Raw genomic sequence first — 25162 nt, forward strand, 5'->3', positions numbered from 1 at the left:
TTTTACTAGCATCATGAATATGAACTCCATTATTCCAATGATTATTTCTTCTCTATTCTAATATTTTTCTAATATTTTATTCATGTATATTACTATGATTATTTCTACTCATCCCTACATTATGTACTAGACAAAACAGACAAATAAATAAAATACTAATTTCCTGGTTAAATGAAATGCACACTTGGTCATTAAAATTGTTGTTCTATTCACCATCTTATTTCCAGCATGGATGGCGTGACCCTTGGAATAACTTAGTATTTATCTTCCAGGCTTTCACTTAAGTTTTTCCCCTTTACTTTTTATAGATAAAAAGTAGATATTCAGTGCTTCTGAATTCAGTCTGCGTTGAGGTTCTAAAGGGTTTGCTTGTTTATCTATCTGTCTGTCTGTCCCTCCGTCTGCCTTTCAAACATGTAGTACAGTAGTTTGTATAAACGTAAGTAAACAGAAACGATAAAAAGACAATAGGACAAGGACGGAAGACACAGTGGTGCGCTTATGCATGGCCCTTTTAAGGGTACGATTTCCCCCTGCATAGAACCCACGTATGAATCCCACACGCAACACACCCATTAAATGGCTTACGCGCATGCGTCGTTGAGAGGAGCCCCCCCATACGACCAATCCTGCATGCTGCAGAGCCAGCCGTTCTAAAAGCGCCCTCTTGCGGTGCGGTGTTGAAGGAGAGCCCCCCTCCCTCCAAAAAAGGCGACCCGGAAACATCACTTCCCACGCCTTATCGCTCTACAGGCATGGATCTAGGAAAGGAGGAAAGACTGCGAGGAACTTTACGTCACTTCCCGTCGGCGTTTCTCTGTCCCCACATGATATCTGCCTTCGGATTGGGCGCGCTTTTCGTCTCCGCGCGCGGTCCTCTTGAGGCGGACTCGGTCGGCGCGAAGGGGCCGCTTACTGCTGGCTTTGACGGGGAGACTTTCTTTCTTTGCCTCCGGGTCAGCGCCTGAAGTGGGGGGAGGGCGCGAATGTATATGATAGGTGGAAATACGGCAGGTGAAGCTCCGAGTGAAGGAGGGGAAGGCGGGCGAAGGCGCTCCGCCGCCGATCGGGAGCCTTGGAGGGAAGAGCAGAGCCCAGCAGGCAGGAGCCTAACAAGGGAAGCCTTGGGAATATTGGGGGGGGGGGGGGTGTTGCACGGTTTCTGCCTATTCCTGTTGCTGTTGTTATTGTTATTTTATTCACAAAAACCAGTAATACAAAGCAAACGAGATTTATATACTGGATTTCGTGTTAGTATTTATTATTAGTATTATTTTGAATCTATTGACCCAATTCCAATGGACTCTTTGCAAAGTACTGGCATGCAGGCAACCGAAGATAATTGGCTTTTCTAATTATTGCATAATACAACATAAAACGATGTCCCACAAGCAGTAGTTTTTACATTGCCAACCTAAAATCCTGATATTTCAAGGGGCTCTTGAGAAAGCAGCCCCAGCTCAGGACAGGAGTCAAAGGACTGGCCAAGACCAACCATGACAGGGCAAGCCACTAGAATAAAATGGAAAGCAAATTCCATTTTTTAAAAAAGAAGAATTTTTATTAGATTTTTCCCTTTGAAAACAACATATAAAAAAGACATCTAAAACATACATCTAAAACAAAAAACAAAACAGTAAGAAATCTCTCTTACATCCTTTTCATATTATTTTCCTAAATATTTAGAAATTACAGTATTGCTCTACAGTGATCCCTCGATTTGCGCGTTCTCGATTAGCGCGAAACGCTGCAACGCGGTTTTTCAAAAAATATTAATTAAAAAAAAAATATTAAAAAAAAAAAAATAAGTCCACGCTAGTTCTCTCTCTCTTTCTCTCCCTGTTGCCGGCGTGGTATATGAGAGAGAAAGAGAGAGGCAGAGGTCGGGCGCATTACCGGGAGGTGGAGGCGGCGTGGGGACGCTGGGTGCCGGGGACTCCGAGGAGGGGGTGGACGTCTGTTCCCTGAATGGAGACCGCCGGCCGCTCAATCGGGCCGGCAGGGAACAGAATGGAGCCTTCCGCGGCGGGGCTGGTAAGGGGGGGAGCCGAGGGGGGAGCCGAGCCCAGCCCCGTGGCATTCGCTTTCCTCCCGCCCGCAGCCGACTGATCGTGGGCTCCTTCGCAACCTCGGAGAGCTTCCTGGTTTTCGTGAGCTTTCATGCCCTGGAAGCTCTCCGAGGTTGCGAAGGAGCCCACGATCAGTCTCGGCTGCGGGTGGGAGGAAGGCGAATCCCCCGTGGGCTCCGTTACATCTTCCGCTGCCAGCCAGGCCATGCTGGCGGCAGCGGAACAATCGCTGGCTGTCAACTTTTCTTTTTAAAACTGGGCAGGAGCTGACTTGCCTCCCCAGTGCTAAAAAGAAAAGTTGACAGCCAGCGCTGCGACTGACGGAATGCTGAGCCTCCCGTTTTCTCTCCCCCCCCCCTCGCCCCTTCGCCTCCCTGTGTTCCTAGGAGAAGTGCTGGGGATTGAGGCAAGACAGACCTTCTGCTCCTCACCAGCACTTCTCCTAGGAACACAGGGAGGCGAAGGGGCGAGGGGGGGGGGAGAGAAAACGGGAGGCTCAGCATTCCGTCAGTCGCATTCCGTCAGACTCTCCCCCACCTCGCCCCTTCCGGTTTCGGCGTTCGGAGTCCGGCGCTGGGGCCATGCGGGGCCGCTCATCCAGGGGGGCGTGGACTGGCAAGCGGCAAGTGATCTGGCGGGAAGACCAAGGGAAGGTTCCTTCAGCCGCCCAACACCTGATCCGCTCCGCAGCGCGGCAGCAGCGAGGAGCCGAAGATGGGGTTTCCCCTTTGCCTTTACCCCATCTTCGGCTCCTCGCTGCTTCCGCGCTGCGGAGCAGATCAGCTGTTGGGCGGCTGAAGGAATCTTCCCTTGGTCTTCCCCGCCGCCCACACGCAAACTCCACCATCTGCGCATGTGCGGCCATGAAAAAAATGGCGCACATGCGCAGATGGTGGTTTTTACTTCCGCATCCACTATAACGCGGAAATCGGTTAGCGCGGGAGGTCTTGGAACGTAACCCCCGCGCTAACCGAGAGATCACTGTATTTCTTATTAACGATCACTGATACAATATATCATTTTTTATTCCATAGATTGAGTCACCTATTTTGTTTTCAACAACTATTTCATTTTACTTACACATATCTTATTTATTTACATAGGGAGTACATAGAAAGTAAATGAGTAAAAGTCTAAAGAGTTTCTTCATTAGTAAGTCTATTTTATAAAAAGTTTTGATATTTCTTTTAACCAGTTATACCATTTATCCCATATCTTCATCTTTATCATGTATCTCTATTGTTAGTTTGCTCATTTCAGCTCATTCTAACATTTTTCAGACAACCATCCAGAAAGTTGGGGTACAATCAGATTTCCAACTCTGCATAAACAATCCTGGCTGTGGTAGTTATATGTTGTATTAAGTATCTCTATTCTTTTTAAATTTTTTCCCTAAAAATTTTTAAAAAAATCTCAGCAAGAACAACTCGGGCTTCAACTCAATCTCCTGCTGTATAATTTGTTCTAAACAGATTTTAATTTTGTTCCAGTATATTTTCAGTTTAAGACAGGTCCACCAGAGATGATAATAAGTCCCTTGTTCCTTCTCACATTTCCAACAAACCCTACTTCCTACTAGAATTGTGCCCCAAAAGATACTTTTTCAAGAGGCAACTGGACTTTCTTGTTTTTCTTTGAAGACGTTTCTCTTCTTCAGCTTCTTGGATGAGAAGCGAAACGTCTTCAAAGAAAAACAAAGTCCAGTTGCCTCCTGTAAAAGCACCTTTGAGACAATCTTGACCTGGAGGACTGAGAATCTTGACAGACTTTTAGCACTGATGATGTTACCTAGTTCGGGTAATGAAACATCTCCAAGAAAACAATCAACTCAGGAAGCACCAACGACCTTCAGCACCTTTTCCACCTAATTGTTCTTACTGGGGTGGATGATTATAAAAATCAATCAGCAAATAAATAAACATGTTCTTAAAGGTTTAATTTCTTGTGAGTTTTAGCTGCTTTTTGAGATACAAAAAAGTGGCAGCTGGGGAAGTAAGCTGCATCTCATGGAAGTTTATGCTTCTTAAGAAAAACATGTCAGAAAAGGTGATGCTAGATTCCTGAGCATTTCCCTAACCACTCATCTAATTTCTTTGTTTCCAACAGAAATCCACACAGCTGCTTAATTCTGCAACACAATGTTCTCAGAGCAGGGCATCCCATCTGCACAGGGCCTTTTGACCTCCCCATCTGCAGTGGCTTCCACCTTTCCCCGCGTGCCCATCTCAACCTATACCAATTGCTCCCAAAATTTCAGGCTTGGGGAGCGAACTTTCAATCGGCAATATGCTCATATCTATGCTACACGCCTTATCCAGATGAGACCGATATTGGTGGACAGAGCCCGGCGTAAATGGGGTGAGTTTATCCTAATGAAGTCTTGTTTTGAGGACACTATAAGACTTTGAGGATGTACGTAGTATCACTTTTTTTCTTTTTTCTTTTAATTTTGATACATGCTTTTATAATATGCTGGCTTGGAACTTCCCATGAAAAGTAATAAATAAAATATTACATTGTGAGCCCAGAAACTAGACAGATGTTGGACTTTCAGTAGGTTGACTAGAAGGAACCTTTCTAATTAATTCCACATCATAGGCTCTTAACTTTTTTTCACATTTAATCCATTATCTACTTTTCCTAAAGGGAGCAACATCACAGTGAAAAAACTATGTGAGTTACAGACCTCAGAGAAGTGTTGTGTGGTGGGAACACTCTTCAAGTGTATGCAGCTTCAGCCTTCCATCTTACGGGAAATCAGTGAAGAGGTATGAAAAAAGAACCTTACAGGTTTCATTCAAGAAGCATGGGAGATACCAAAGGCAGACTGAGGGATCTTCTGCATCTCGTCTGCAACTGAATTTCAGACCCTTTCAAGTTTTGCAGTGACCTTGCTGGACTCACAGTCCTAGTGCCTTGTATAACGCTGGGGTTATCAAAAAAAATTGGAAAGTGGAAAGAAGACATTCCTTGAATAAACTACTTGCATAATAATTGCTCAGAATTTATGAGCAAAAAGATAAATTTTCTCTCTGGCGGTCTGTAAAACAGACATTTTAAAAACTGCTCTCTTGCACAATTGGATTAATATTTAGCTTATTTTGGAAGGACAGTTGATGAGTAATATTTAGCTTTTCTCGGTAAGACATTCACTAGCATGCTATTGATTGCAAACATGTGTTAGAAATTTACCACCAAAGATTGGCTGTAAAAGCTGTTGACCAAACATCTATTATTCAAAATCATTATAGGATACTTTTTGATTTGCTTTTTTGTTTAATAAAACGGGCTTGCTGTGTTCCTGAGTGCCAACAAACATAAAATAGAAACATCTTAGGAATCATTATTAATCCATTAATCAGGACAGATTGGGAAATAAGTGTTATTTATTATAAGCTTGGTTTGACTTGTGGATCTGTTTTTGTTATGATTGTGTTGGCAATGTTAAGAGTCCTCAGTGATAAAAATGTGGGATGATTCAGCCATTTCAAATTGTCTGTCAGTACATAGGATTTTGGAGAAGAATTGTGGGACCAGGGGGGGTAACTTGTTTTTGCTAGCAAATGCCAAGCTCTCCCTGGGGAGGAAAAGGCTTCTGCCAGGGCTTCTTGAGTTAAATGCATAGTGGAAACATGGCTCTTTCCTGTTTATTGAACATGAGTTTCCAGATGTTCTGTTCATGGCCTCTCAGAGGGAAACCAATGACTCAAAATCCACTATACAGTATTTTATTTATTTATTTTGTCAAGTACGTATTGATAGTATACAAAGATATAATATTTAAATATATGATGTACTAGTAAAAGAGAAACATTAGGACGGGACGGAAGCCACTCTGGTGCACTTATGCATGCCTCTTACTGACCTCTTAGGAATTGGGAGAGGTCAACAGTGGATAGTCTAAGGGTAAAGTTTTGGGAGTAAGGTGATGATACTACAGAATCTGGTAGTGAGTTCCATGCATCAACCACTCGGTTATTAAAGTCATATTTCCTGCAGTTGAGTTTAAAGCAGTTTACTTTAGGTTTGTATCTATTGAGTGCTCGTGTTGTTGTGGTTGAAGCTGAAGTAGTCGTTGACAGGAAGAACGTTGTGGCAGATTATTTTATGGGCTATGCTTAGGTTGTATTTAAGATGATGTAGTTCTAAGCTTTCTAAACCTAGGATTGTAAGTGTTGCGAGTGGAGGAGTGGAGAGCTCTTCTAGTAAAGTATCTCTGGACATTTTCTAGAGTGCTTATGTCTGAAATGCAGTGTTGGTTCTAGACAGATGAGCTGTATTCAAGGATTGGTCTGGCGAAAGTTTTGTATGCTGGTTAGTAGTGTGAGATTATGGAAGCAGAAGCTGTTTAAGATTAGGTTAACAGTCTTGAAGCATTTTTGGCGATGTTGTTGCAGTGGGCTTTGGCATTTAAGTCATTTGATATTAGTATTCCAAGGTCTTTAATGGAGGGTTGTCTGCAAGGTCTTGTTTATTCAGTTTGTACTTGGTGTTCTGATTCTTTTTGCCAATGTATAAGACAGACAATTTTTGGTTACGATTTGGAGTTGCCAAATGTTTGACCATTCAGACAAAAAGTCAAGGTCTTTGGAGAGTAGCTGTGTTATTGGTGGTGTTGAAAAGTTTGACATTGTCGGCAAAGAGAACGCAGTTGCTTGTAATGTGATCGCAAAGGTCATTTATATAGAGTATGAAGAGTGTTGGTCCAAGTTCGCTGCCTTGGGGTATGCCGTTCTTAACCGGTGAGATCATCCAAGGGCATGGGGTGAGGTATCATCAGTACGCTGATGATACCCAGCTTTACATCTGCACCCATGTCCAGTCAGCAAAGCAGTGGAAGTGATGTGCTTCCACTTCCAGCATGGAGGCTGTTGGGGTCTGGATGGGTCAACAGACTCAAACTCAATCCTGACAAGATGGAATGGCTGTGGGTTTTGCCTCCCTGGGGGGGGGATTATTGACCCCTCAGAGAAGGTTCGCAACTTGGGCATCCTCCTCGATCCACAGCTAACATTAGAAAACCATCTTTCAGCTGTGGCGAGGGGGGCGTTTGCCCAGGTTCACCTGGCGCCCCAGTTGCGGCCCTATTTGGACCGGGAGTCACTGCTCACAGTCACTCATGTCCTCATCACCTCGAGGTTCAACTACTGTAACGCTCTCTACATGGGGCTACCTTTGAAGAGTGTTCGGAAACTTCAGATCAGGCAAAATGCAGCTGCGAGAGCAATCATGGGCTTCCCTAGGTATGCCCATGTTACACCCACACTCCGCAGTCTGCATTGGTTGCCAATCAGTTTCCGGTTACAAGTCAAAGTATTGGTCATGACCTATAAAGCCCTACATGGCATTGGGACAGAATATCTCTGAGACTGCCTTCTGCCACACAAATCCCAGCGACCGGTTAGGTCCCACAGAGTTGGTCTTTTCCTGGTCCCTTCGACTAAACAATGTCGTCTGGTGGGACCCAGGGGAAGAGCCTTCTCTGTAGTGGCCCCGACCCTCTCGAACCAGCTCCCCCTGTGGAACTGAGACATCTCCCCTAGGCCTATACAGTTTATGCATGGTATGCTTGTGTGTATGTTTTCTTTTTAATAAGGGGTTTTTAATGACTTTTAATTATTAGATTTGTTATATATTGTGTTATTTTTGTTGTTAGCCGCCCTGAGTCTACGGAGAGGGGCAGCATACAAATCTAATAAATTGAATTGAATTGAATGAGATATGGTGCTCCCTATTTTGACAACTTGTTGTCTGTTGATAGGAACACAGTTATTCAACTATGGAGGGAGGCTAAGATGCTGTAGGATTGAGTTTTAGAAGTACCGTATATACTCGAGTATAAGCCGACCCGAGTATAAGCCGAGGCACCAATTTTTGCCACAAAAACTGGGAAAACGTATTGACCCGAGTATAAGCCGAGGTTAAAAAATGCAGTGGCTACTGGTAACTTATAAAAATGGAAAACAATAAAATTACATTAATTGAGACATGTTTTAGAATATTTATTTTAAAGAAAACCAGTAAACTAGCTCTGTAAATTTAAAAGAGGGTAAACAAATTAACAATATTAACAATAAATTAAAAAGTAAAAAAAGTAGCTTGATCAGGAAGCTAAAACCTAAGAGTTAAAATCCTTCAAAACTGGATTCCTTCTCATCATTAATTGGATTTACATTATTGTTCTGTTTTTATATATGCTGTGAGCCACCCTGAGTCCTTGGAGAGGGATTGCATACAAATCCAATTAAATAAATAAACAAACAAACAAACAAATAAGTGTATCCAAAGAAGAGCTTCAGCATTAGCTGCTGTGAGGTTATCAGCATAGAAAACCAAATAGATAGATAGATAGATAGATAGATAGATAGATAGATAGATAGATAGATAGATAGATAGATAGATAGAAATAGATAGATAGATAGATAGATAGATATAGATAGAAAGATAGATAGACAGAAAGACAGACAGATAGAAAAATAGATAGATAGATAGAAATAGATACAGATAGATAGATAGATAGATAGATAGATAGATAGATAGATAGATAGAAAGAAAAATAGTTAGATAGAAATAGATACAGATAGATGATAGATAGATAGATAGATAGATAGATAGATATAGATAGATATAGATAGAAAGATAGACAGACAGACAGATAGAAAAATAGATAGATAGATAGATAGATAGATAGATAGATAGATAGAAAGAAATAGATACAGATAGATAGATAGATAGATAGAAAAATAGATAGATAGAAAAATAGATAGATAGAAAGATAGACAGATAGAAAAAGAATTCCTGTCTAGCTCTGCCTCATAACACATTATTATATCCTATCCAAGCAAGGACAGCAACTACCACAAAATACCATTTTTTAAACAGTTTAAATTCTTTCAAAGGAGGGGGAGGAGAATCTGACAGCAGGGGGCCTTTTTAATCCGACTCACCATTGCAAATGGCTGCCTTCTTTGCTTGAGCTAGGGAGAGGAGCTACGGCGTGCGAGAGGGGACAAAAGCTGGTGCCTCCTCGCTCTGGCTCAAGCAATGGCGCCCTCGTGTGGTGACTTTGTCAATGACCCGAGTATGAGCCGAGGCTATGTTTTCAGCCCATTTTTGGGGCTAAAAAACTCGGCTTATACTCGAGTATATACGGTAGTTTGTCATGAACCACTGAGTTGAAGGCTTTACAGAAGTCAATGTAAATTGTATGTATAGATTTGCCCTGATCGAGATGTGTAGTCCATATATTTTTGCAGTGAAGAAGTTGCAGATTGCAGGATAATTTTTTTCTGAAACCAAATTATTTGTTAGAGAGTAGGTTGTTAGTTTCTAGGTGGAGAGTAATTGATTGGTTTATGATTGATTCCCTGATTTTGCATGTGACACAGCATAATGAGATTAGTCTGTAGTTTTGATCTAGACTGGGATCCCCTTTTTTGAAGATGGGGATGACCATTGCTTGCGACCATAGCTTTAGAAGTGAGCTGGTCCTGAATGATTTTTCAAAGATTATGCCTAGTGGTCCAGCTATGGTTGTGGAGAGCTTTTTTTAGGAAATATGCACATAGACCATCAGGCCCAATTGATAAAGAAGGTTTAAGGTCGCCTAGTGCTTTTTCAACAATGTCTTCAGTGAAGTCTATTTAAGTTAAGCTGTTGTGAGTGTTTGAGGTGTGATTAGTGAATTTTGGAGGTGAGCCGTTGCTGTTTACAAAGACTGAGCCAAAGAATATGTTGAAGAGGTTAGCTTTGGTTGATTCATCATAGCATTCTTTGTTGTTGAGCCCTTTTAGTGGTGGGATGGGTCTTGAGTCCTTGAGTTTGTTATTGACAAAGTTGTAGAAGGCACGATTGGATTTGGTGCGCAGGAGGTTTTCCTCTTGTTTGCTGTGGTAGTTGAAGCATTCTGTCTTTATTTGGTGGCATATATTTTTGTAGCGGCTTTTGAAGTTGGCTACATGACCTTTTTTGTTTTTCCTCCAGAGATCTTTTTTGTTGTTGTTGTTTGTAGTTTTCTTATTGAGATGGTGGGTTGTTTTTCTTGCTTATTAGTTATTAGTGGTGCATGTAGTCTGATAACTCTTTTGACTTTGAGCAAGAATATGTTGTAGGGGTCATCAGCAGTGTTACAGCCAGAGAATAGAGTTTGCCAATCAAGAATTGAGAGATCAGCATATATGAGTTCATAGTTGGCTTTTTAAAAATTGTACTTGGATGTCGCATTATTAGGGTGAATCTTGGAGTGGCGTAGGTTGAGGCTGAAGTTTATCATGCTCTGGTCGCTGTTGGAAAAAGGTTCTTTTATTTATAGTCAATAAATTGTGCTTTTGCTGTTGCACAATACGAGGTCTAGGCAGCTGTTGAGTCTAGTATTGTTTGTTACTAGTTGGTCGAGTCCCAGATTAGTAACAGATAAGGGGGTATGGGCAGAAGGCTGCCCACATTAGTAGTGAAATTAATTTGTTTGCATGGGTGATGTTATAGTCAGGGGCGATGTAACAAAGTAGGAAGCGAAGTGTGGCATTTAGGGATAGATCACAGATGATCATTTCAGAGAGGGTAAGATCATGTGCAACTTGGATGTTTTTTAGGTTTAGTCACTTTTTGTAGAATATAGCTACTCCGCCTCTGCGGGATTCACGGTCGGACTGGAAGACAAGATAGTTTCTTGATGTGATGATGGAGTCGGGATAGGATGCATTTAGCCATGTTTCGCAGACAAAAATAATGTTGAAGGTGTCAGTGTCCAGTAGGATATATCATATCATATCATATATATAGCATATCATAGAAACATAGAAGACTGACGGCAGAAAAAGACCTCATGGTCCATCTCGTCTGCCCTTTTACTATTTCCTGTATTTTATCTTACAATGGATATATGTTTATCCCAGGCATGTTTAAATTCGGTTACTGTGGATTTACCAACCACGTCTGCTGGAAGTTTGTTCCAAGGATCTACTACTCTTTCAGTAAAATAATATTTTCTCATGTTGCCTTTGATCTTTCCCCCAACTAACTTCAGATTGTGTCCCCTTGTTCTTGTGTTCACTTTCCTGTTAAAAACACTTCCCTCCTGAACCCTATTTAACCCTTTTGTCATGTTTAACCATTTAATCATGTTAAAATGACACTCTTTATCATAAAAAGGCAACACAAGAAGACTGAATGGAAAGGCAGGGAGTATTTTTTCTCTCTGAGTTGAAAAGCAGATAAAGTCTGGGAAAGGCGCCAACTTCGGCCTAATTGCATTCCTTTGCCCGTAGCAGAGGGAAATTCATCTTAGAAGAGATAAATCTGCTCACTGGAGTCTAATATTCAAGCAGCGTCTGGCAAAGAGTTTTTAGCAAAGTAGGAACAAGGTTTGGGGGCACCGTTCCCTGTAGGCTGCGCGCGTGAGCGCACGTGCACCCCAAAATACCGCCCCGCGTGCCCTTTTCCATGGGCGCGCAGTCCCCATCCCCCTGCCAGCCCGCGGGGGGGCGGGGAGGCGCCGGCAGTAGAAGACGCTTCCCCCGCCCGATCCGCTCCCTCTCCTCTTCCGCCGAAAGGAACGCGCGGAAGCTGCCTGCTTAAGCCTCGCGTTGCTCCACCCTGCTTCGTCCTGCCTGTCATCCTCTGTTGTGTTTTCGGGGGAAAGCCCTGTGCCGGCCAGGAAAGCCGGGTTTCTTTCCTGCACCTCTTTCCTGGGGGGGGGGGGTGAGTGGCCTCCTCCCCCCCACCCAGGAAAGAGTTGCAAGAAAGCAGCGTGTTTAAAAGGCGTGCTGCTTTCACGGAAAGCAAACCCGGCTTTCCTGGACGGCACAGGGCTTTCCTGCCGCTCTCCCCCCAAAACACAACGGAGGTCCAGGATGACAGGCGAAGCGGGGTGGAGCAACGCGAGGCTTAAGCTGGTGGCGGAAGACCTCCGTTGTGGTTTCGGCTGGGGGGGGGCATGAGGACCTTCCTGGCTTTCCCGGGCAGCTGGCTTGAGCCTTGTGCCGGTCAGCAAAGCCGGAGACGTGGAAAGAAAGGAAAAAGAGGGAGGCAAAGAGGAGAGGAAAGAAGGAGGGAGGGAGGGAAGGGAGAGAAAAGTGAACGAGAGGGAGAGAGAAAGGGAGGAAGAGAGGAAGGAAGGAAGAGATAAATATAAAGGGAGAGAGGGAGAAAGAGAGGGAGGGGAAGGAAGGAAAAGAGAGAGAAAGAGAAAAAAGTGGAAGGAAGAGAGAAGGAAAGAAAGGGAGACAGAGAGAGAGAAGATAGGAAGGAAGAGAGAGTGAGAGAGGGAAAGAAAGAAAGAGTGAGAGAGGAGAGAGGAAGGAAGAGTGAGAGAGAGTGAGAGAGAGGAAGAAAGCAAGAGAGAGAGAGGAGTGGAAGGGAGAGAGAAATGATAGAAAAAAGGGGGGAAGAGAAATGAGAAAATGATTGAGGCAGAGAATGACAGGAAAGAGAGAGAAATAGAGAGAGAAGTGACTCTTGATTTAAAGCATATAGTAAAAGCACTTAAATAATAACAGAGAGAAAAAAACCCAGCCCTCACCTGTTTTTATTAATAGTTATGTTTTTGGATTTGCTGGTTGTTTTAGTTTTAATAGTAATAGAGTTTGGTTTTGTTTTATTATTAATTTCTTTTAATAAAAAAGTAGGGATTTTGTTTGTTTGTTTGTTTGTTTATTTATTTATTTATTTATACTTCTGTGCCGCCCAGTCCCAAGGGGACTGCCGCTCAGACACTATACTTTTCCGCCCACCCCGAAAAAAAATTAGAGGGAACATTGTTTGGGGGGGGGATTTTTCAAACACCCCACACTCTAAAACATCTTCCATGAACCCTAATTATCCAAAACCCTTTGCTTTACTGACTGGAAGTGACATCAAACCCCTAAGAGGTAAAGCTGTAAGCTTATTTCCTTTTACTATGCAAGTCCTGTTGTCTACTCTGAAACCTACAATATTTGGCATCTAAGAATGGATCATCCCTTCTAATGTCTGCTTCATCCTGGGACTGAGACCACTCCCCCATTGTTATATTAGCCCCCTCTAGTGGTTGCTCAGGTTCATCCAAGCCACTTCCTCCCTCTCTGCATCAGCTGGCAACCCCATGTCCCACAGTATCCAGAGGGGCCTGGCTCATCCTCCTCAGAATCTGACATTACCAGAGGTGGACAGGGAATGCTCATAACATCAGATATAGCATGTTTCAATCTTCTCTTTAACTCTGCAGTCTGAAATTACTTAGATATCTATTTACAGACTGCAGTAATTTTTTCTTAAAATGCTGCCAACATAAATCAGAACTTTTATTAGCTGTAAATCACTAGTGCCAGTGATGGAGAAGCCTCTGCTCTGCTTTACCATGGGAGAGCAATGGAATATGAGATAATTCCTAAAAATATTATTATCAGGCCTTTCTGAAGGTGGTACAGTAGTCCTCAACTTAGGACCACAAATGAGTCCAAATTTCTAGTTGCTTAGTGAGGCATTTGTTAAGCCAATCTTGCTCCTTTTTATGACCTTTCTTGCCCCGGTTGTTCAAGTGAATCACTTCACTTGTTCAATTAGTAACACGGTTCTTAAGTGAATCTGGTTTTCCCATTGACTTTGCTTGTCCAAAATCACAAAAAGTGGTCACATCATCCTGGGACACTGCAACTGTCATAAATAGTATCCAAATATAAATCATGTGACCCTGAGGATCCTGCAACAGCCGTAAGTGTGAAAAACAGTTCAGAAGTCGCTTTTTCAGTGTTGTAACTTTGAATGGTCACTATAATGAACTTTGTAAGTCAAAGACTATGTGCGGGCTGCAAGTTTGAACCCCTGTTGTATCCCATCCAAGTATTCTCCTAGACTTTTAGACAGATTTTATTTGTTCAGATTTTATCTAGTGGACATCTGAGGCTGTAGGACCCATATGTCCAGCTTCTATAATGGAGCAGCTGCTGACATATAAGCAGACGAAACTGATTTCAATATTCTCAGAAAAACTTGATAAGCAACTGTATCCATACATTGGTGCCCTCTTTGTAACAGCCAGTCTCCCTTCCTTATCTGATAGTTTTGGATTGTTGAATTTAAGAAAAATTGAAAGAAGGCTGACCCTGTATTCTAGAATTTTAGACATTCTTTTGACTGCACCCCACTACTTCATTTGGAAATTCACCCCTTATCCATGGGCAAGGGAAGTTAAGGAGGAGACGGAGGGATGAAGGCCATTGGGGGGAGATATAAGAGAGACTGGAAGAAACTTTGTACTCTGCTAAATTGTTCATGTTCACCATAGCAATCTTTTTGTGAGTCCCTGTCACACCGCAGAATGAAAAGATGCACCAAAGGAGGTCCTTAGGGCAAGAAAGGATTTAAAGTTAAGCAGCTTAAATTTGTGCTTTAGCTTCTGCCAAGTATATCAGAGATTTAGCATCAAAGCTCATGTGCATTGGCTTCTTCCTCACGGCAAGATGTTGTGTTCATCTTCACAGCACAATCTGCCTCCCCATCCTCCCCGCCTCAAATACATTCACGAGTCAGATGAACTGATCCTGGAAGATGAGCTGCAGCGAATCAAACTTGAGGGAGAGATACCGATCGACAAGCTGGTGACAGGTGGGCCGATGACCGTCTTTTCAGCTTCTTGTAATCGACATCTTTTGAATGTCTGGCTTTTGTGGAGGCAAACTTCCCACTCAATCGCTCACGTCTGCCCCTTTCTGCTCTTTCAGGGACCATCCTTGCCGTCTATGGTACAGAAAAGGATGATGGCACATTCCTTGTGGAAGATCATTGCTTTGCAGATATGCCAACCCAGCTGCCTATGATGGGGCCCAACACAGACAAGTGAGGCCCCCCTATAACCTTGTCCTATGATGACCTCTGCTGAAGCCACCCAGGGCTCTCTGTCACTCAGAATAGAGGTAGTCCTCAACTTATGGTCACAATTGAACCCAAACTTTCTGTTTTTCAGTGAGACATTTGTTTAGTTTTGCCCCATTTTACGACTTCTTGCCACAGTTGTTGAGTCACTAAAATCAATCAATTTATAACCTGGTTCTTAAGTGAATCTGACTTCCCCATTGACTGAGAGTCAAAAAGTTGCAAAAGGGGATCACATGACCTTGCAAAGGTCAAAAGCGTGGGCCACTTGCCAAACATCTGCATTTTGATCTCCTGATCATGAAGATGTTACAAACGTAACTGAAATATGGTCATTAGTCACTTTTTTCCAGTGTCGTTGTAACTTTGAACGGTCACTAACTGAATTGTTGTAAGTCAAGGACTACCTGTAGTCTTTCCACCAATTGCCAGCCTAGAACTGGAACGGGGAACAGGCTCCCAAGTTCTTGCAAGTCACCATCTTCAGAGATACCATTCCTCAGAGATTGCCCCTTAATGGTGGATCAATCAATAATTACTTAACAATTTTATACCTATGTAGAGGCCAACATTTGAGTTCCCCACCTTCCTTTGGCGCTATGGATCTTGGAGTACCTATGATGGCAGCATTGAAGCCTAGCAGCAAACTGACAAAATACCAGGCACCCTTTTTGGCAAAGAAAGTAAAATAGATACATAGATAAGCTTTATGCACATGTTATCCTTTTTCTTAAAGAACAAAACCCCAACCTCTTCCTCGGGGTAAATGGACCTAAAATTATTCTCCATCCACTGGTACCAGCATGGCATCATTTCCCCCTTCTGGCTGCTGGGTGCTCCTTTATAGGGACCTGAGAAAATGCCATTTTTGTGGCCGAGTGATCCTAGAAGTTTCTAGAAGCCCTGACACAAGCCATTTCCCAAATACAAAAGCCACTCTGTTCTCTGACTTCCATGGCTTGTATTTTACCTTGCAGGTTTGTCTTGCTGGTGTCAGGCCTGGGCCTTGGTGGCAAGAGTGGAGAGAGTCTCCTGGGCATGCAGCTTCTGGTGGACATGGTGACGGGACAGCTGGGCGCAGAGGGGGAGCAATCCAGCGCGGCCCTAATTTCTCGGGTCATTCTGGCAGGCAATTTGCTTAACCAGAATACTCAGAGCAGAGACAACATGAACAAGGTGAAGGTGTCAGAAATGTCTTTGTGAGACTCTCTTAGTTTATACATTGCATTTATATTGTGTCTTTCTTTCACTCTCCATTCCAAAGGCGATGAATTTATTTATTAGGTTTATTTTTATCACACCATAACAACAACAGAGTTGGAAGGGACCTTGGAGGTCTTCTAGTCCAATCCTCTGCTTGAGCAGGAGACCCTACACTATTTCAGACAAATGGTTATCCAACTTCTTATATAGTTATAGTATGAACAAGGTGGTGAACGTTGCTAATACTCCCTCCTATTTAACCCACAACAACCATCCTGTGTGGTGAGTTGGGCTGAGAATGATTAGCCCCCAAACCACCCAGGCAGCGTTAATTCTGCATTTCTTTCATTCCCTCTTAATTCATACTTTGCTCTCTCTTTTTTTGTGCACCTTGTTGCAATGCAGGCAAAATATCTCACCAAGAAGACTCAAGCAGCCAGTGTGGAAGCTGTAAAAATGCTGGATGAAATTCTGCTGCAGCTTTGTGTAAGTTTTGTTTTCAAGAAAGGATGAAGAAGCTATTCTGTTTTTCCTTTGGTGAGAAGTGTTCCCTGGACCTAAGGGCTTGCCCACTCTCCCCTTACAGAAGTCCATCCCTGTCGATGTGATGCCAGGCGAGTTTGATCCAACCAACTACGTGATGCCTCAGCAGCCCCTGCATCGCTGCATGTTTCCTCTCTCGAATGCATACACCACCCTGCAGCTAGTCACCAACCCATACCAGGCAAACATTGATGGAGTCAGGTAAAAGCCAGCATTTTTGTTCTATGTTCTATGTCCTCAACTTACAAGCAAAATTGGGACCAGAATTTCCATTGCTAAATAAGGTGGTTTTTAAGAGAGTCTTAAGTTAGGACTGCCTTGTATGTTACTCTAAGTTATTCTGAAAATATGTGTTGTAGCCCGCCAGTGGCCTTTGCAGCTGGTAGCTGATTCAGACAGCGAAGAGGCTGGTGTGGTGATTTGCCAGCAGTCTGTGCAGCTAGTACCAGAGTGAGACAGTGAGGAAGCTGGAGAAGGCTTGGTGCCAAATACCGGAATGCAGCCAGGGCCTTCAGAACCTCCAGAGGCTGCCATAAGTGAAAACGAAGAAGAGGAGGAGCCTGTTCTCCATGCATGAGCGCACAGAACTGCCAATAGGCAGGAATGGCTCCTGAGGAGGACTACTTGGCAGTAAGGTTTCGGGTTCATTGGCCACTCCAATAGCCTATTTAAGTGAGGAAAAGGACTGCAGGAAACAACTGCGTTCATTCCACATCTTGTCTTTGACTTCAAAACTCCTGTTTGGCTCTTGTTTGGTAGACTCCCCATTTCCTGCAAATTGCTCCTGGGCATTTTACCAAGAACAGTAAGTGTGCTGTTATCAGACAGACTCTTTGTCGGACTTTTGGTTCTTTTTGCTAGGACTATTGCTGGCTGTTAAGAAGGTTAATTAACAGATGTTGCAGCAAAAGGATTGATTTATCATTTCATTGACTTTAGAACAGTGATGGCGAACCTTTTTTTCCTTGAGTGTTGAAAGAGCGTGGACATGTGCTATTGTGCATGCGCGAGTGCCTACACCCATAATTCTATGGCCTGGGGAGGGCAAAAACACCTTCTGCTGCCCTCTGGAGGCCACAAACAGCCTGTTTCCCAACTTCTGGTGGGTCCAGTAGGCTCCTGCTTCGCCCTCCCTGGGCTCCAAAGGCTTCTCTGGAGCTGGGGGAGGATTAAAAACGCCCTCCTCCATCCCACTGGAGGCTCTCTGGAAGCCAAAAATGCCCTCCCAGAGCCTCCGTGTGAGCCAAAAATCAGCTGGCTAGCACACATGCACATTGGAGCTGAGCTAGGACAACAGCTCAGGTGCCAGCAGATATGGCTACGCATGCCACCTATGGCACCTGTGCCATAGATTCGCTATCACCTCTTTAGAATGACTGCTAGGGCAGAATTAGTAGTTTGTTAATATTAAAACAAGGTTTGTCCAGATGCTATTTGTGCTGGGTTCCTTGGTCTGGCAGCTGGGTCAGAACAATATGTAAGATAAAAATATAATGCATAAAACCCTTTCCTTGACATTCTACACCAGAGTTCCTTCTTATTCAAATATAAACACTTACCATTTTTCTCCGTAGATTTATGGGAACTTCAGGCCAAAACGTAAGTGATATTTTCAAGTACAGCAGCATGTCTGATTATCTGGAAATTCTGGAATGGACCTTAAGGATTGGGCATCTCAGCCCCACAGCTCCAGACACTCTGGGTAATATAACTAAGAGATACATTTGCTGGGCTTTGTTTGTTTTATTTTAGGCTTTGCAGATGGGCTAAACCAACTCTCAGGTTGTTTGACTTGGGGTGTATTATGGGGAATTAAAGTCTAGTTTCTAGCAAGACCACTCAGATGTACAGCTCGTGCATTTTGGGTAAAGGAGGAGGGGATAATTGTCTGTAGTGGAAGATAAGCATTTGCTTCCTCTTCCTTGTGTTAATTTCTGTAATATATTTTAAATATATGATTATGTTTAAATATCTGATTGCTCTATCATAAAACAATGTCCATAATATCTAGTAAGCCAGTGAGAATGCAATGCAGAAGCATTGCACATCTTTCAGCTGTGGCGAGGGGGGCGTTTGCCCAGGTTTGCCTGGTGCAACAGTTGCGGCTCTATTTGGACCGGGAGTCACTGCTCACAGTCACTCATGCCCTCATCACCTGGAGGCTCGACTACTGTAACGCTCTCTACATGGGGCTACCTTTGAAGAGTGTTCGGAAACTTCAGATCGTGCAGAATGCAGCTGCAAGAGCTATCATGGGCTTTCCTAAATATGCCCATGTCACACCAACACTCCGCAGTCTGCATTGGTTGCCAATTGGTTTCCGGTCACAATTCGAAGTGTTGGTTATGACCTATAAAGCCCTTCATGGCATCGGACCAGAATATCTCCGGGACCGTCTTCTGCCACACAAATCCCAGCGACCGGTTAGGTCCCACAGAGTTGGCCTTCTCCGGGTCCCATTGACTAAACAATGCCGTTTGGCGGGACTCAGGGGAAGGGCCTTCTCTGTGGTGGCCTCGACCCTCTGGAATCAACTCCCCCCAGATATCAGAGTTGCCCCCACCCTCCTTGCCTTTCGTAAACTCCTTAAAATCCACCTCTTGTCAGGCATAGGGGAACTGAGATATTCCCTTCCCCCTTGGCTTATAAAATTTATGCATGGTATGTCTGTATGTATGATTGGTCTCTTAAATTAGGGTTTTTAAAATTAATTTAAATTTTAGATTTGTTTATATTGTCTTATTGTTGTTGTTAGCCGCCCTGAGTCTACGGAGAGGGGCGGCATACTAATAATAATAATAATAATAATAATAATAATAATAATAATAATATGAAGATGGGGCCCAGTGAGCTGAGTGCAGATATGCTGCACTTGGATTCAACGCAAAGAGAGGTAGGAAGGTGCCAGAAAAATCACTGGGCAGAAACACTAGGGAGAAAAGGAGCAGCAGCAGAGTGAGGTGCACCAGCTGAACCCTACTTAGCCTTTCAAACTCCCATGGCTGTTGGCCCAAACCCAAATCAGTCTAAATGATCTGTGTTTTTATAGAGAGGTCAGAGCCTGCCTGGAACTATCCGTCTTCTGAGGTGTGTGGTCTTGGTTCCATGCAAGGAGCTGATCACATATTTTGCTTTAAGGCTGCCTACTGGTGGGCCATTTATTTAAAGACCCTGATGTGCCTTGTCTTTCAGGCTGCTATCCATTTTACAAGACAGACCCCTTCATCTTCAGTGACTGCCCTCATATCTATTTCTGTGGCAATGCGCCCTCCTTCAAATCCAAAGAAGTCAAAGGTAAGCCAGTATTGGCAATTGCATCGTCTGTAAGGCGGGCTTGGCTTCTTCCTGGCTGAAACTCAGTGGCTTTTTTCCTAATGGCCTAAGGAATAAATTATAAGCCAGTGTCCTGCAAAAGACAAAATTCCATCACCAGATAGAAAAGAATAAAAACAGGATGGAAAGCTCAGGGTACACCTCTTTCATTCTCCCAGCAAACAACTAGATTTTCACTTGGTGTGAAGACATTACTTAACCATGGTTGATTAAATGAACATATTTACTGAATTGCCCAACATGCTAAAGATGTTTGGCAAAGATGTAGATTAGAGAACAAAGAATTTTCTGGTGATTTTTCTGGTTAGAGGGGGGAGGCATTTTGAAAACTGCTTGGTTTAGTTGCTTTTAAAAATCAGTAACTGTTCAGATAGAGACCTGCTCTTTGGTCCCATCCAGCTGTAAAGCGGATTGCCCCATGATGGAATTTGTCTTTTATGGGGTTTGTGCAGAAAGGAGCCCGAACCATGCAAAAAAGGGAGGAAGGTGGCAGTCGTTGTCAAATCATAAAATATTCTCAATATACTATAGAAATTTCTCGCAGTGATTTTGATATAGTTCTTGCAGCTGTTGCCAGCAACCGGTTGAAAAAGCTCACCTTTATGTACTTGAGCCTACAATATTTTGCCGAAAAGTCTGGGGGGGGTGAATTAAACTAGGCTTTTGAAATATTGCTTGAAATGTTTGCAAACAACATCCAGATGCAGGATTATATAAATTTCTGCTCTTCAATGTAATTCTTAAATCACTCCAATAAATTGGATAGTTCAATGTTTTTGTAAATATTGAGACCCCTTTTCAATTGCACCAATTTTACAAGTTGGCTTATTTTTATTAGATATTTTTGTACTTAGAAGATCCCACAACAGCTACATCCCTGGAATCTGTGTTATACTAAGAGCTTTGTCCATCCAACCCACCATCACCTGTCCCAAGTGGTGCTTTTGTCTACTGAAAATTAAATAAAAATTGCTATGTCAGGTGCAGTGGTGGGTTGTAAAATATTTTTGCTGCCGGTTCACATGCGCAGAAGTGTCGTGAGTGGACAGTGCTTCCCACCGCTGGTGCTACCGGTTCTAAGAACTGGCCCAAACCGGGAGCAACCCATTGCTGGTCAGGTGTGAGAAACTCAAGGCCCAGGGGCCGGGTCTGGCCCACAGGGTGCTTAAATTTGGCCTGCAGGACCACCCTGGAAACAGCAAAGGACTGGCCTATGGAGTTTCTGCCAGCGAAAAGGGAGCTTGGGAGCCCATTTTCACTGGCAGAGTGCTCAGACCACCACAAGTGCCCCTGACATGAGTGATGCTGAGCTGCCATGCCCCCCCTTGTCGTCGTCCCCACCAAGTCAAACACGATCCTGATGTGGTCCTCAATGAAATTGAGTTTAACACTCCTGCTCTAGGTAGAAAAAGTGTCAATTCCCTGAATTGCAAGTTGTTTGCTAGAATCTTTTTTGTCCTTACCATCCCCTAATCCGTAATCCTTTCTGATGAGAGCAGGGTTTCAAATTGGGGACTTCTCTGTACAAATCACACACACTGTCATGGTGGTAGGGCAGGAATGAGCAATGTGAATACAGTCTGCAAACACAAGTGTTGTGGCCGGCCAGCAAAGCTGGTAGCAGATTTGCACAGTGAGGAGGTTAGGGAGGAACATGGGACAGTCCCGGAGTCTGGGGAAGGCTCCAACAAGGGCTTTGCGTCGGAGGCAGAGATGGGGCCAAGGCAGTCTGACAGTTATCAGTTGCCTTTGGAGTCAGACATCAGTGAGGCAGATGAACAGCTGGAGCCTGTTCCCAGTGTGCACATGCGCAGAGTTGCCAGATGAAGGGAACAGCTGAGGACCAAGGGTCGACTTGGTGGACAATGAATGGCCCCTCCCGTAGGGAATAAAAGAGGAGTGAATGGGGAAGGGGAGTTTACAGGAGGCAATTCGTTTACTTAATTGGTTTGTGATCCTCAGAGACTCCTTGCCAAGTTTTGAAGATATTGGCCTGGCAACTCCCCAAGCCAAATACGTTCTGGGACTAAATTTACCCTTAAAAGACTTTGCTGGATGTGAATGAGAAGAATTCACAGTAATTTAATAAAAAGGGATTTTTGTCAGGACAAGGAATCTGCTTCATGGTTTGGGAACGCCTAGGTCAGAACAACGGGTGAATCTGGCATCTCTCTTGGGGGCTCTAAAAGTCACAAACCCTGATCAGGAAAAGATTAGGAAATCTTTCTTAAAAAAACAGCATCAATCACGATTTTTTTCCCAACTTGGGAAGAGGGGGATAAAAGGAAAATTCTGGCCCTTTCCTTATTCTTGCCTGTCCCTTCCAAAGTTCTGATAGTTGTCTTCACTTGTCTTCCTTCTTCCTTTGCAGGGGAAGATGGCCAGAAGGTCTTGCTAGTGACACTTCCTGATTTCAGCTCAACACAGACTGCTTGCTTGATCAATTTGTGCGATCTCACTTGTCAGCCGGTTACTTTCTCAGCCTTTGGTGATGACGAAGAAGAAGAGACAGGGATGGAGACTGGTGACTGAGAGACATGAGCTTAGTTCTCCTTCTTTCTGGAACTTGGGAGTAATCCCTGTTCCTGCTTTTTACTGTAGAGTCTGACCTTTGATTCAGATAGATAGGCTTACAATAAAATATTCTGGTTCCTTTAGATGTGTTTGATCTTCACGACCAAGAACAAGGGGAATTTCTTGTATAATTCATTTTATTCAATGAATAAACTGTTGGAAAACCGAAAAGGCTCAATGTGACCCTGGACTGCCTCCTGGGCAGCAGCTGCTTCAAAGTCATTCATGAATTTAACAAATATCAATCTTCCTGCTTGACTGTTGCAATCAAGGCAACAGCTTTCCTTGATGTTAGGACCACAACAAAGTGATACTGACTTCGTAACTAGTAGACGATTAGGCTATCCCAGCTCCTCACTTGGGAAAATACCCAGAATCCTATGGGAATTCAAGCCGCATCAAGTGAACACAACTGAAAGAAAGCCATTTATGCCTTGGAAACTTAAGCTGGTTGGCCTTTTGAGAAGTCAAAAATAGATATTTTTTTAAAAATCATTTTTCAACTTAATCAGTTTTTTGCTCTGGTTCTTATTATATGCCTTAAGAATTCTTTCATTTCTTAAATAGAACTGGAAAGATATTTGAATTTTTCATACAGATCCCTTTCGTAAAAGTATTAAAACTGCAAATAGACATGGGGACACTTTGATAAAACTGTTGGGTTGTGCCCCAAATATGTTTCAGTGCTTGATGGGCTCCATTATTTCCATGAGTTTACATGGGGAAGCAACAGATGTGGGCCTCTGGATAAAGGCCTAGTCTGCGTCTCTTTCCCCATCACAAGAATCTTACACTATACTACAAAGCAGTGGCCCCCAACCTTTTGGACATCAGGGACTGATTTCATGGAGAAAGATTTTCCCATGGACCGGAGGAGGCATGGTTTTGCATGATGCCTGCATCCTGTGGATGAGCCTTTGCTTCTTTGTGCTGCCCAGTTGCTAGTATGCTGTGGACCAGTGCTGGCCCATGGACCGGGGGTTGGGGACTCCTGCTGTAAAGAACATCAAAAATAGAATGGAGTAAAAAAAAAAGATTAACATACCAGAATGTTAAAGATTTAGCCAGGTTATGTTCTTAACTTGTTCCCTATTCTGTAGCCAGCCTGAGATGTACAAGTTGTTCACCCCAAGTTTCCATTCAGCAGGGGTTTAGTATTCCACCCTTATAAAGAAAGTTGAGCCTTTATATCCAAATAAGAAAAAGAAAGTTGTTCATTGTGTGTGTGAAAAATAAATGATGCAAATGTGACGGCTCTTGGAGCCTGATTAAAGCAAGGGGTTCCTGGTGGGTCCTAAAACTAGGAGAACGTGCCTCCACAAACTACAGTGAGTAGATACCACTACCTGCTCCAGAAGAGGCGGAGTAGGCTTTAGGAATGTCTTTAGTGTTCCTGGCCTGCAGTCCTCACAAACCTGACAGGCTGATCTTAATCACCAAAGTTCACTGTGTACGTCTCTGCCGTGGTCATGGGAAAGGCAGTGCCAGTCATCTCTGCCTCGGTTACTTCTTCTGTTACTGTCTCCCATTCGGTCACCGTCTCAGTGTAGACATCAGCATCCCAAGAAGTGGCTATGGGAGGCTCTTGACTCCACGGTGGGAGTGTGGTGCTGCTGAACCAGAAGGGGAGGGCAGAACTTGGAGGAACAGTCGTGGGAATGGTGGTGCTGGCTTTCCGTAGCCGTTCGAGCATCCTCTGGCGCAAGCGAGCTCTTTGGCGCATCCTCAACCTCCAGCGCATGCGCTCCTTAGGTGTCATGGGCCGTCCCTGCATGGGCCTCCCAAGTGGGTGGTTGCCGTTCATGGCTATGATCTCTCGGATTCGTTTCCAGTTGGACCGTGACAAGATGAAGTTGCACTGGGTGGCTCCGATGTCATAATAGACGCTGCAGGTTTTGACACTCGGATTGTAGCCCTCAGCCTTGGCTATAACACGGTATTCGCCAGGATTCAGGATGCGCCAGTAATCTCCTCCACTTACTGGAACACAAGAGAAGCAATAACTGATGAGCCATTGTGGAACAGTGCTTAGAATGCAGTATCACAGGCTAATTCTGCTGACTGCCCACTGCCAGCAGTTCAGTAGTTTGAGTCTCACCAACCCAAAGTTGACTCAGCCTTTCATCTTTCCAAGATCAGTAAAATGAGGACCCAAAGTGTTGGGGGCAATATGCTGACTCTAAAATGCTTAGGGCTGTAAACACTACAAGTCTAAGTGCTATTGCTATGATGCTGAAACTGATTGCAGATAAGGAAATGTATTGCAGTATTTGAAAGGCTGCCACAAAGGGGGGTCAACCTGTTTTTCAAAGCACCAGAAGATGAAGACAAGAAACAATGGAAAATAAAGGAGAGAAACAAACTAGAACTAAGGAAAAATTCCTAACTGAAAACAATCAATGGTACAGTTTGCTCCATCACTGGATGCTTTTTGTCTGAAATGGTGTAAGGTCTCTGCTTGAGCATGGGGTGGAACTAGAAGACCTCCAAGGTCTTTTCCCACTCGGTCGTTCTTTGTGTGAAAAAAGGCACATGCTGTGCAAGCAAAAAGATCAAGGAGGTGCATGCACTAAGAAGGCTCAATGAAAGGA

The 25162-nt window shown here is 43.6% G+C and overlaps 2 protein-coding genes across 4 annotated transcripts in view; one reads left to right on the top strand and one right to left on the bottom strand.

The window, feature by feature from the left end:
- The first annotated feature begins 749 nt into the window (after nucleotides 1-749).
- On the top strand, nucleotides 750-22654 carry POLD2 (DNA polymerase delta 2, accessory subunit). Of its 3 annotated transcripts, none has more exons than XM_070765509.1 (11): nucleotides 750-956; nucleotides 4176-4427; nucleotides 4716-4837; nucleotides 14528-14651; nucleotides 14768-14882; nucleotides 15896-16094; nucleotides 16527-16607; nucleotides 16708-16865; nucleotides 18239-18366; nucleotides 19857-19958; nucleotides 22369-22654. In XM_070765509.1, the coding sequence occupies exons 2-11, from the start codon at nucleotides 4208-4210 to the stop codon at nucleotides 22527-22529; spliced, it is 1410 nt and encodes a 469-aa protein (XP_070621610.1). In that variant the 5' UTR covers nucleotides 750-956; nucleotides 4176-4207; the 3' UTR covers nucleotides 22530-22654. The 3 variants fall into 3 exon arrangements, with proteins under 3 accessions (XP_070621610.1, XP_070621611.1, XP_070621612.1); XM_070765510.1 differs by lacking the exon at nucleotides 750-956 and adding an exon at nucleotides 1098-1115 and having other exon boundaries at nucleotides 4174-4427; XM_070765511.1 differs by lacking the exon at nucleotides 750-956 and adding an exon at nucleotides 3121-3221.
- AEBP1 (AE binding protein 1) overlaps nucleotides 22056-25162 on the bottom strand; it is a 42951-nt gene continuing 39844 nt past the window's right edge. Inside the window, exon 22 of the mRNA XM_070765508.1 lies at nucleotides 22056-24551. Coding sequence (XP_070621609.1) covers nucleotides 24001-24551 — 551 coding nt within the window. The 3' untranslated portion in view covers nucleotides 22056-24000. The remainder of the gene's footprint in view (nucleotides 24552-25162) is intronic.

The sequence above is a fragment of the Erythrolamprus reginae genome, chromosome 12, assembly GCF_031021105.1.
Source record: "Erythrolamprus reginae isolate rEryReg1 chromosome 12, rEryReg1.hap1, whole genome shotgun sequence".
Lineage (NCBI taxonomy): Eukaryota > Metazoa > Chordata > Lepidosauria > Squamata > Dipsadidae > Erythrolamprus > Erythrolamprus reginae.

Excerpts from the sequence above, each read along its gene's own strand:
- POLD2 (XM_070765509.1), top strand. The coding sequence starts at position 4,208 with ATGTTCTCAGAGCAGGGCATCCCATCTGCACAGGGCCTTTTGACCTCC. Across the intron at positions 4,838-14,527 it reads TACGGGAAATCAGTGAAGAG|CACAATCTGCCTCCCCATCC; the intron begins GTATGAAAAAAG and ends TCATCTTCACAG. Across the intron at positions 16,095-16,526 it reads GCAGAGACAACATGAACAAG|GCAAAATATCTCACCAAGAA; the intron begins GTGAAGGTGTCA and ends GTTGCAATGCAG.